We start from the raw sequence: 12,148 nt of genomic DNA on the forward strand, positions 1-12,148 counted from the left end.
GAGTGTGCAAGTATCGTCACTCTTTGAAAAAAGCGGGGAGGGTTTAGACATTTGGTATATAAACCTTTGATCAATTGCCCTTGGAATAAGCTTCTTCTTTTCTCTTTCTTCCAAAAACCCTATCAACTTAAGGAGGAAAAACCATTAAGTAGATAATCAAATTCATATAAACATCTCTTGGAATTATATGAACATTGCTTTTAATTTGATTACTTCCGGTCTTTTGGCATTTGATAAAACTTACATCGACAACATCTTAATCAAGTAAATAATGGTTATTAATAACGCTCGTCGTGCTTCTTCTACTCAATCTGAAGTCATTGGCCTCACTGCTGCCCCTATTACATCTCGTGAAGGCTCCGCTGTCAAAGTCTCGGAGGAGATCCTGTCCAATGTGCCCCTTGTGGATGTCAAAAAGGTAGTGATTGTCGGTTCCGGTGGCCTCAGTATTGGCCAAGCTGGTGAATTCGATTACTCTGGTAAGAGCTAGTAGATCAATTAGATGAATCCGGTGCGTATACTGATAGATAAACAGGTTCTCAAGCCATCAAGGCCTTGCGCGAGTCAGGTATCTACACCATTCTCGTCAATCCCAACATTGCTACCATCCAAACATCCCACACGCTTGCTGATCAAGTCTACTTCTTGCCTGTCACTTGCGAATATGTCTCCAGCATCTTGGAAAAGGAGCGCCCTGACGGTATCTTGCTTACATTCGGTGGTCAAACTGCCTTGAACTGTGGTATTGCATTGGACCGCTCTGGTATTTTGAAGAGATTGAATATCAAGGTACTTGGTACTCCTATTCAAACTTTGATTACCTCTGAGGATCGTGATCTATTCGTCAAAGCTCTTAATGGTAAGTATTATCGCACAAGGAAAATTTTTTTTTTCTATTCAATCGGATCTCCAAGTTGCAAAAAGGAGATCATCTAATCTTATATATCATACTCTATAGAAATCGACATTCCTGTGGCCCAATCTACTGCTGTCGACAGTGTCGAGGAGGCCTTGAAGGCTGCTAACGAGATTGGCTATCCCGTCATTGTCCGTTGTGCCTTTGCATTGGGTGGTCTCGGCTCTGGTTTCGCCGACAACGAGCAAGAATTGCGTACACTTGCCACCAAATCACTGTCGCTCGTACCTCAGCTCTTGGTTGAAAGATCCATGAAGGGCTGGAAGGAGGTTGAATATGAAGTGATGCGTGATTCTGCCAACAACTGTATCACTGTCTGTAACATGGAGAACTTTGATCCCCTCGGTGTCCACACTGGTGAATCCATCGTTGTTGCTCCCTCTCAAACTTTGAGCGATGAAGAATACCACATGCTCCGTACTGCTGCCATCAAGATCATTCGTCATTTGGGTGTCGTTGGTGAATGTAACGTCCAATACGCTCTTAATCCCAGAAGTTTGGAATACAAGGTCATTGAAGTCAATGCTCGTCTGAGCCGTTCTAGTGCTCTTGCCTCCAAGGCCACTGGTTATCCTCTTGCCTTCATTGCTGCCAAGATTGGTCTCGGTCATACCTTGCCCAGCCTTCAAAATGCTGTCACCAAGACTACCACTGCTTGTTTCGAGCCTTCCCTTGACTACATTGTCACCAAGATTCCTCGTTGGGATCTCTCCAAGTTCCAATATGTCGATCGCCACATTGGCTCTGCTATGAAGTCTGTTGGTGAAGTTATGGCTGTGGGTCGCACCTTTGAAGAGAGTATGCAAAAGGCTATCCGTCAAGTGGACCCCAGCTTCCAAGGCTTTGATGGTCTCCCTGTCCCCTTTGAAAATGTCGACGACATGTTGCGCGATCCTACTGATCAACGTTTGTTTGCTTTGGGTCAAGTCATGTTGAACAAGGATAAGGCTGTCCGCGACAAGTACACTGTGGAACACCTCAACAAGCTCACCAACATTGACAAGTGGTTCTTGTTCAAGCTGCAAAAGATTGCCAACATCCACTTGAGTCTCGCTGAGCAGGCCAACACCCCTCTCGAGAAGCTGCCTGTTGAACTACTTAGAAGCGCCAAGAAGTCTGGTTTCTCTGATCTCAAGATTGCCAAGTTGGTCAATGCTGAGGAATTGACTGTTCGTGAGCTTCGTAAGAGCCATGGCATTATCCCCAATGTGAAGCGTATTGATACTGTTGCTGCCGAGTTCCCTGCTCATACCAACTACTTGTACACTACCTACAATGCTGCTTCTAACGATGTTAATTTTGAGGACAAGGGAACCATGGTCTTGGGTTCTGGTGTCTACCGTATCGGCTCTTCTGTCGAGTTCGATTGGTGTGGTGTTTCCACTACGCGTGCCTTGCGTCAACTGGGCGAGAAGACTGTCATGGTCAACTACAACCCTGAAACTGTGTCCACTGATTTCGATGAATGTGATCGTTTGTATTTCGAGGAGCTCAGTTTTGAGCGTGTGATGGATATTGCTGAATTGGAGAGTGCAAAGGGTGTTGTCGTCAGTGTTGGTGGCCAACTTCCTCAAAACATTGCTCTCAAGTTGCACGAAAGCAAGTTGAACATCTTGGGTACTTCTCCTTTAATGATTGACGCTGCTGAAGACCGCTTCCAATTCTCCAAAAAGCTGGACAAGATTGGCGTGGATCAACCTGCCTGGAAGGAGTTGACCAGCGTGGATGCTGCCTTTGCCTTTGCTGAACAAGTTGGCTACCCTGTTCTTGTACGTCCTTCTTATGTCCTCTCCGGTGCTGCCATGAACGTCGCCTACACACCTGATGCCCTCAAGCACAACTTGACTGATGCCACCAACGTCTCTCCTCTTCATCCCGTTGTCATTACCAAGTTCATTGAGAATGCTCAAGAAATTGATGTCGACTCCGTTGCCAGCAAGGGTACTCTTCTCGTTCATGCTGTCTCTGAGCACGTTGAAAATGCTGGTGTCCACTCGGGTGATGCTAGTTTGATCTTGCCTCCTCGCGACCTCTCTCCCCAAACCATGGCTCGTCTAAAGGAAATTGCCGAGAAGGTTGCTGAGGCTTTCGAGATTACTGGCCCCTTCAACATGCAAATCATCAAGCAAGACATCCCTGGTCAAGCTGAACCTCTCCTCAAGGTCATTGAATGTAACTTGCGTGCCTCTCGTTCTTTCCCCTTTGTCTCTAAGGTTCTCGGTGTCAACTTTATCGATGTTGCTACCCGTGCTTTGGCTCAAAAGGACGTCCCTGCTCCCGTTGATCTGATGCAAAAGGAGTATGCCTACCAAGCTATCAAGGTGCCTCAATTCTCTTGGACTCGTCTTCAAGGTGCTGATCCTTTCTTGGGCGTTGAAATGGCCTCTACTGGTGAAGTTGCTTGCTTTGGTAAGGACAAGTACCAAGCTTTCTGGGCTGCTATCCAAGCTACTCAAAACTTCCGTATTCCTCAACGTGGTGCTGGTGTCCTCATTGGTGGTGATATCGTTACTGACAAGAAGGACTATGTTCACATTGCTCAAACCTTCTACAAGGAGCTCGGTCATCCCATCTTTGTGCCTACTGAGCAAGACAAGGTCTTTTTGGAAAAGGAAGCTCAAGTTCCATCCACTTGCTTGCCTATTGCCTCGTGTGCCGAGGATAAGCGTGTCTTGAACAAGCTCTTCAAGGATAACAACATTGATTTCGTCATCCATCTTGCAAAGATTCGTGCTCCTGATCAATTAGATGAAGGTTACGTTTGCCGTCGTGCTGCTGTTGATTTCGGTATTCCTTTGCTCAACGATTCCAAGGTCGCTGCTCTCTTTGCCGACTCTTGCGTTCGCCATAGAACTGACAAACCTCACACAGTCACTGACATCCCTGATGAAGTCAAGTGCTGGAGCGATTTTGTTGATGCCAGAATCTAATTCAAGCATCCACACTATTCCCTCTTTCACGCATTTACTATAAATAACTCTTTCTTACTCTTCACTTATACAAACAAACAACCATTCCATGTAGATTTACACATTTTATAGACAATTTAGCTCTTTTAATCAAAACACAATAAACTTTTACAAATACACGTCTTTGCTAGTCAATTCGTTTGTATCAGCGATCAACTGTTCCCAAAGCGAATAGCCTGTAAACCTATCGTATTGAATCAATCACAGTAACATGATTTTCAGGCACCACATGAGAAGCTTATAGAATGGTATCAGCCCATCTGGGAAAGGTGGGATATTTAAAATATTCCGTAATCCGAGCAACAGTTGTCGATTTGAGATCATGACATAAAGTGCCTCTTTTTGGGAGTTTCTTCCTTCTCTGGATCGTCTCTCTTTTACGATTGTTTCTTGGACTACATCGCTGCAAATGAAATCTCTTTCCAGAGATAAAGTTCCAAGTATTGTTGAGATTGTTCCAGCTCCAATAACGTACTTTATACTCACAGACAATTTGAATAGAAGAAATTTCTCCTCAGGAATGGTTTCACCTGTAATACAACAACACTTGAAAGCCGACTTGGTTTGATTGATCCTCGTTTGGAGAAATGATACAGCTATTTTCTTCAACCACAAAAATGAAAATGGCCCGAATTTATTTATAGAGATCACAGGTATTTCGGGCACATGAACTTGTACTTAAGTAGACTACAGTCTCTGCAAATGCAGTCTAAACAAATGGAGCTCGATAAATCATACAACGTTGATAGTTATAATAGCTCCAATGTCAACAGACACCGAAACACATGTCGCCTCAATGCTGCAACATGTTTCTTGGAAATACAGAATGTAACATCAGATGTATGAGCTGTATAAAACGTTTTCAAATTAGACCAACCAAATATGTAATACAGAAACGAACAGTTTTAAATGAGATGGTCCGTCAGCCCAGTGATCTAAATTTGAACCTTATATCTAACGGCGTTCCAATCCCATCCAAAAGTATAAAACCCCAAGCGAGGCTACATCTGGTTCCAATCCCCCCCTTTTCTTTTTCTTTTCTTTCTACATATTGTAAATAACATGAACATTATTGCACCTCTCCCAAAGAAGCCCTCTTCGTACAGCCAGCAACATTTCTGGTCAGAAAACGATGAAGCATGTCAAGAGCTTCGACAGATTCTTACCTCTCACACAAGCATGATGGAAGATCTGGCCATCATCCGCACCAACAATCCTTTGCCCAATGACTCCAGCTTTATTCCTATTCATCAAGCTGTCTCCCATTTATCTGTTTCATCAGACAGTAAAATTATTCGTCCCAGATCTTTCAGTGTTGGTGATTCAAGAAACTACTCTTTCAATACCACTATCAATCTTGTCCATTAATCACCTACATGTAACATACACCTCTTCATTTTTTTATACATATATCGCTCTATATTATGTACATAGAATATAAAAAAATTCCCTCTTCCTTTCCCCCCCTTCCACTGAATATATCATCCCATCACAAAGAAATTTGTAAAAATCTTACTAGCTATACTCCTTTAAATGTTAACCACAAAACTGTTTATATGCGCTCACATCTTCTTCTCTATTATAAATAAACACTTCCTTTTGTCCTGAATATGTGCCTTTTAGAACGAGACATCGTGGGGGGTAAATTACATGCTGTAACTTGATTTCGGGAAGTTTCAAAAGCATTCAAACAGTGCTGTTGTGCATCTGCAGCGTGTACCTATTTCAATACTCCAATTTTTGTTGTACCACATTAATATCAAACCTTGGGAGCATGTTTATTTCTCTCATCCTCATTTAATAAATTGCACCATATACGATTTTCTCTCATACACGCTTTCAAAAAAAAAAAAAAAAAAAAAAAAAAAAAAAAAAAAAAAAAAAAAAAAGCCATAATCATGTTGATAGCATTTCCGGACCCTGAATCAATGCACAGTATTGCCTAAATTCATCACTGGTTGTTTTCAGATGTACAGATATCAAGAACTTGGCGAATCTGTCTATATAAGTATCACTGGTAATCTACAATGGTGTTTATTTGAAAAAAAAAAAAAAAAAAAAAGATGTATTTGTGTGATATTTTGTTGGTGCGAATGAAGGGAAAAGCAAAATATGATGATAGTAATATAACAAGGAATAATTTAAATACTCAAATCTACGGAAATCTAGAAACTAGAGGCATTCAATGAAGTAGGAGGGACATAATGTCTTTCTATTGGGATCGCGGAAGTAGCAGTGGATGTCGGACTGGAAGCAGCAGTGGTCGAAGAAGGGAGAATCGATGTGGAAACCGATGCTTGGGGAGTAGGCGATCTTCTAGTGTTGTTGGGCCATAAATACGATGCTGCCCACGTAGCAATGTGATTAAATAATGTGCTGTTATCTTCCTTTTTGTTGGACGGGCTGTTATTGATGTCAGTAGCTGTTTGATGCATGGTTACCAGGGCTGGCTCTGCAGCGTTGGTTTTTTCTCTATACGTTTGTGTAATTGAATTGGATGAAGATGATCTCACCGTCTGCGCTGAAGGTCTTTCTTGTCGTAAACACTGCCCAGGCGTGGGCCGTTGATAAAATGAGTCCATCGTCGTTGTGGGCTGCGAATTGTACTCTTCAAAGTCTGAAATTGAATGGTTTTCCGTCATTTCGTCGTCGTCGTCGTCTTCTTCTTCTTCATTATCGTACACGATAGGCGATGAAGGTATAGGGGATCTGCTGGTAATGTAGCCCACCGAGGATGTTGTCGACGTGGATGAGATGGAAGCATCGTCTGTATCCTGATCAGATTGTGATTTTTTGAGTCGCGCAGGAGCAATCTTCTTGATAGACTTTCGCTGTGGCATGAACAATTGACGACGACCGACGATTCCGTTCCCATCAGCAGCTTCAGTATAAGTAATGTGAGATGTAATGATTTGATCTGTATCCTCATCTCCTTCGCTGCTGTCATCATGATGGTCCATGGTGGGCGACCTCAATATTAAGTCCTCATCATCTTCATCTAGATCATCATGCTCTTCTTCAATGTCTTCATGTTCTCTTTCATCTTCATCTGTCAAGGCGATGCATTGTTCAACCTGATGATTAAATCGAAGTCTAGGCTGACGATGTGAGGCTAAAATTACAGGTGATACAGCACGAAGCTCGTCATTGACTTGGGAGATGGAAATTTTGCGACGGTGCCTGCTACTATCTTTAGTTGTATTGATGGCCAACTCAGTAGCAGAACGTTTTAAAAGATCAACCGTAGTAACTTTCTTTAGAGCCGATTTTAAAGGCTTCTTGCTCTGTTGTTTAGTCTTGCTTTGCAGTATCAAGCCAAGGGTATCCTCTGCTGTTGCTTGTCTAGGTGTCAGGAATGGATCTTCCTCTGCTCTGATAACTGTGTGTAGAGGGCCATATAGCCATGTAACATCGCTATCTTTCAACCTATCAAGAAACTCAATCAATATCACCCTGGTCTCTCCCCTCCTTCTCTGCCTCCACATTTTCATTTGAAAGAAAAATTCATTACCAGTTCAGAGTTTGTGGACTAACAGTTTTGAGGTTGTTTCTTTGTTTGGCCCAGGTTCTCCATGAGGCATTTTCTAAACGTATACCATCGACTACATCTTTCTTTTGCTTGGTCATCACTCTCCAGGAAGCTGCTAAATCCATTTCATCGAATTTGTATGATAAATAATCGACACATACTTCAGCATTGGTTTTCTGTTGAGACTCGAAATCATCCTCTGCAATCGGCTTCTTCAATGCGGAGGCTGCTGTTGCCGCTGTAACTGAAGACACCATGATAATAAAGAAAAGGAGGTCTCAAATTGTATGGGAAGAAGGGAAGAAGAAACAAGAATTAGATTAAAATAGACGCTTATGAGAGGGTGAGAATTTCAATGGCAGTCTTAACATTTTGGCAATGATTTGCCTGCTCCCGAGGAAAGGCAGCGTGCAGTAGGGGATATCAATCAGCAAAATGACGGAGCGTATTGCGATGACAGTACCGCTCGCTATGTAAGCTTTGTATGATACAATCATTGTAGATGTATGATCGACATGTGTGGTTTGCACGAGCTTTTTTTTTCCGATGTTGTGTATGGAGAAATACAATAAACATTTTCTTTTGTCTCCATTGAGTGGAGCTAGGTGGCCTGTTAACAAGCTTTGTGAAACTCTCCCACTGTTTATAATGGTTGAAAGTAACTTGGCAAATCTTATAATATGTTGTGTTTGAATACTCGTATTTCGAATGGTTGGATAGATCAAAGAATTCTACAAGCAATCTTTCTGTTCCTGCTGGGTCAGGGATGCGATCGCTATGCCCTAAAACGGAAGTAATGATATACTACTACCATGACGCGATAGACCTTAATCTTAAATCAGGCGTATAATTACATAGAGATATGCATTGCAGTCTAATTTCAAAGGATTTGGTGTGTTATTTCTCATCGATCAACACCTAAACATCAAATTCATCATCAATTCTGGAATGACCACTACGTATACTTGAGAAATAGTGCCATAGCTATCAAGTTGATCCAACATTTGGTTCAGGTCGCGGGCTTGTCAAAGCAACGAGACAATTTCTGAAGCCAGTGCATCTCAAACAAGTGATTGTTCCTGTTTCTATGCTGAAAAGAAACTCACATAGGTGTTTCATTTTGAAAGCACAGTGGCAAGCAATGCTTGTTAATTTTACGAAATGAATAAGGCAATCAGTGCCTAATTAAAGTCGCAGGTAACATTAGCATTTTAAATTGCTAATAGTGAGATTGAGCCTGGTAGTCTGTAGGCTTTGATGATGGTATCTCATTCAAATTAAAGCAACGTTAGATCAATTATTAATATGAGTGTGTTTACGCTTCGGATGGCTCTCTACCTTCGCTTCGCTTCGGTGAAAACCAACCTATGCAGCGGCATCTCGCGCTACCGATTGCCATTGCTCATCTTATCAAAATACTGCTACTTCATTTTAACCCTCTACGTACACATGAGAACCCTTCATATTCTCCGTGGACCTGACTCTTATGTGATGTTCCGCACCCGTATATGTGTAACTACATCATATATGGGCAAGCAGCATACTGGTATTATGCCCTTTCTAGTCAAGAGTACGCCTAATACAGCAAAATATGGCTGCATTTGAGCTGTGATTTCTCGTGTTAAAAGCTGTTTTAGGCTGCCAGAGTAGCACCAAACCATTTCTCTGATCTGGCAATTACTTTCTGACACCTTTGCTCAGCTTTTTGGGGATGAGCAAAATTCGACCAAAAAGCATGAGGTACCCCTCATGGTTTTCATCGAAAATCAAACGATCGCGTTTTTCACCTTGATAATAAAGACTTTTACTATGGTATATCTTGAATCAAAATGTTTCTATCAATCCAAAGCAATCTCTGATATCATCTTTATGGGACTTTGGTATGTAAAATTTCGACATTTTGGCCAGAAACCTCTTTTCATATTTTTACAAATCATTCAATTAGTGTATTAAAAACATCTATATAACTTGGTACCATTGGAAGCGCCTTGAAAAGTACTCCAGGAAAGCTTAAGGAAGCATGGGGTGATTATCATACTTCACTTAGTCGAATCTGCAAAAATAGCTCGATTGAGTCCAGAATTATCAAAATTTGTCCAATCTGGAACAGACTATAATTCTGGGCTTGAACTAATTTTGGCTGGTGGGGCCGGCTGGCAAACCCAATGCCCTTCTAATCATGAAGGCAATACAGTGATAGGTACTTTTGAAGCGTATGAAAAGTAGGTGGCAAATTACATAACGATATCGTTAGTCATGTTATTCTTCTTGTATTCTATTTTAATAGCGCCAGTCTACCAAAATGTTATGATGATATTTGTGGTACAATACAGTAATGACCTGATTGAAGGAGCACAATAATAGAGGTCATGAGACATGATTCCAGCCAAAAGGCCATCTCTTGATTTACATCATTCACAACAATTATTGCAGTGAGACATAGCCTTCAGCAATTGTGGCGCTCTTGTCGTGCTAGCTGATTTTATTTTTAATACATCAACGACCAAATGCCCATATATGTACCATTTTTCATTAATAGTACCAAGATTACTAACATGTAGCAAATCATAGATTCTATCAACAATTTGTACAGCATGAGCGAATTGCGCAGAATTTCAATTGCTTGTTTACCACCACCATACAAAGCAAATGTGTATGGATAAGTAGTAATCATACAATCAGACACTAGCAATGAAATGCAGTGAGTTATCTGAGCAGTGGTCAATGCTCGAATCAATGCGACTGATGCGAATCTGTGTATGTTGCAAAAACTGCAATTCGGAGAGGCCAATTCTTACATACCGCAAGCTCCTGGAAATAACAGTAATTTATCGCTGAGCCCATATGACGAGATTTATATCTGATGGCCTAAAATAAAAATCTCGGAAAGCTACATCCTCCAAAAACCGACAGATCGGATTGTTGCATTTAATTTGAAAGATTTATTAATAGACATTTTTGATAAATGTTAAAGATTGTGTAATGCTGTCAGGGTTGAAGTGTGATATTGCAATAAGGAGAATCCATTCTCCGTGTTTACATGTTGCAGGTACAAAGATCGAGCCAGGATTTGTATCACAAATTGTAGTGATAACGTATCACAGCGTGGGTGGTGTTATATGTATACATACAGTCATAGTTTAGTCATGGGCATTCGCGAATACAAATTATTCAATGGCATTGGAATACATTATGGTATCCGGCGATGATAGACTTATTTGCATGCAGCTGATCGCCGATAGTACAACAAGTCCATTGATCTCCAACGTTGGATTTTATGAGTACACATATATCAATTACTTAATTCGACATTTCGTCGCCAGGTTTTCTTCTCTTTGGAGGCGTTTTACTTCTTAAAAGGATGTCCCAATGTTGAACGTAAAGCTGTAATAGTGATGTGATGAGGCTGATGAGATTAAAACTGCATCTTGGACATTTTGAAATTGATATTTTCGGCCATACATATATGTATAGGTCTTAAATTACATTCAATTGACGTTGCTGTCATTGAATACCTGCAGCTAGAGAGCTGTTTAATCATCCTGATTTCGCAACGTACTGCTCATATTAAATGGGTGTATGTTACATACATCTGTGTGTATTGAACTTTGACGCGTATAATTATAACTTTGTGTGTAACAAACTCGAAGAATGGTTCGATTAATTGAATTGCCCTTAATTTCTGAACTATTGAGCCGTTGATTTACATGACCAACCAAACTCCCACTGATAGAACCCTTGATCAGATTTCAGCAGTTCATGTAAAATAGTCTGCTAAATTCGAATTAATGTTGAGAATATCGTTGTATGTGCTACCTCAACATCTATCTAAAAATAAATTTGTATCATAGCTCAAGGTACAATCAATATCGTAGCAATGCTTGTGCGAGCCAAATTATGTCTCTGTCGCAGTCTATTGAATGTCTACAGAGCATACAATTGCAATTTGTGGCTGTATTGCTCTATGTGATATGTATTTTAAAGTACATGTATGGTTGTTCATCTTTGAAATGATATTCAAAATTCACAAATGTGAGGCGTCCATTAGCTCATGATTCAGCTGACTTAAAATCTCACTGCATCCAGAATTAAGCTTCCAGGCAGTAAGGTTGATGATACACAAGGAAGGCTCATGGAGATATTAAGCAAAAGCCTCCTTTTTAAACTTTATGTGCTTTGTGTATAGACTCTTTGCAATTATCTGTATGTGGCGGGGCCGATGGACGATATGTTTGACATTTGTATTCCTCTTTAAAGCGCATTTTTGTAAAAATAGATCTCCACATTTTTACTTTGAAAATCATATAAATACATCGGCATGGGAGATCGCCATTTCTACTTTTCTCCATCCACATCAACAAAACAATTAGACGCTTTAATATTCAAATGCCTTCAGTTCAATGGGTTTACGCTAATGGTTGCAATTGGGTCACTTTAGATGCTGTCGCTCAACAACACATTGAAAATCTGTGGTCGCTCAATTCTTCTAGTTGGATCCAAAGTCAATCATTCAAAGGTCCAGTCTATATTGATATTGACCAAATGCTCTTATTATGTAATGGAACTGCTTACAGCATTGCCCGCCGTAGAACTTAAACAACAACGCCTTTCTCTTTGAGCCTATTGCTGTGCATGGTCTGATCTACATTTATCAACTTTTTATATTTTTCTTCTATTTATTATTACCATTGTTTTTACTCCTTCTAAGTAATCGTATACTTTATATCTTATCCC

General features: G+C 40.7%; 3 protein-coding genes across 3 annotated transcripts; 2 read left to right on the forward strand and 1 right to left on the reverse strand.

Moving 5' to 3' along the window:
- Positions 1-271: 271 nt before the first annotated feature.
- ATC70_004536 (uncharacterized protein) lies at positions 272-3,846 on the forward strand (the record flags this gene model as incomplete). The annotated part of the gene is made up of 3 exons (XM_064823838.1): positions 272-479; positions 536-859; positions 959-3,846. The coding sequence occupies 3 exons, from the start codon at positions 272-274 to the stop codon at positions 3,844-3,846; spliced, it is 3,420 nt and encodes a 1,139-aa protein (XP_064688663.1).
- A 1,101-nt stretch (positions 3,847-4,947) lies between these two features.
- ATC70_004537 (uncharacterized protein) lies at positions 4,948-5,253 on the forward strand (the record flags this gene model as incomplete). Its single annotated transcript, XM_064823839.1, has 1 exon — positions 4,948-5,253. The coding sequence occupies one exon, from the start codon at positions 4,948-4,950 to the stop codon at positions 5,251-5,253; it is 306 nt and encodes a 101-aa protein (XP_064688664.1).
- Positions 5,254-6,050: 797 nt separating this feature from the next.
- Positions 6,051-7,671, reverse strand: ATC70_004538 (uncharacterized protein; the record flags this gene model as incomplete). Its single annotated transcript, XM_064823840.1, has 2 exons — positions 6,051-7,311; positions 7,397-7,671. The coding sequence occupies 2 exons, from the start codon at positions 7,669-7,671 to the stop codon at positions 6,051-6,053; spliced, it is 1,536 nt and encodes a 511-aa protein (XP_064688665.1).
- Positions 7,672-12,148: the final 4,477 nt, after the last annotated feature.

Source organism: Mucor velutinosus, assembly GCF_035048745.1.
Source record: "Mucor velutinosus strain NIH1002 chromosome Unknown tig00001540, whole genome shotgun sequence".
NCBI lineage: Eukaryota > Fungi > Mucoromycota > Mucoromycetes > Mucorales > Mucoraceae > Mucor > Mucor velutinosus.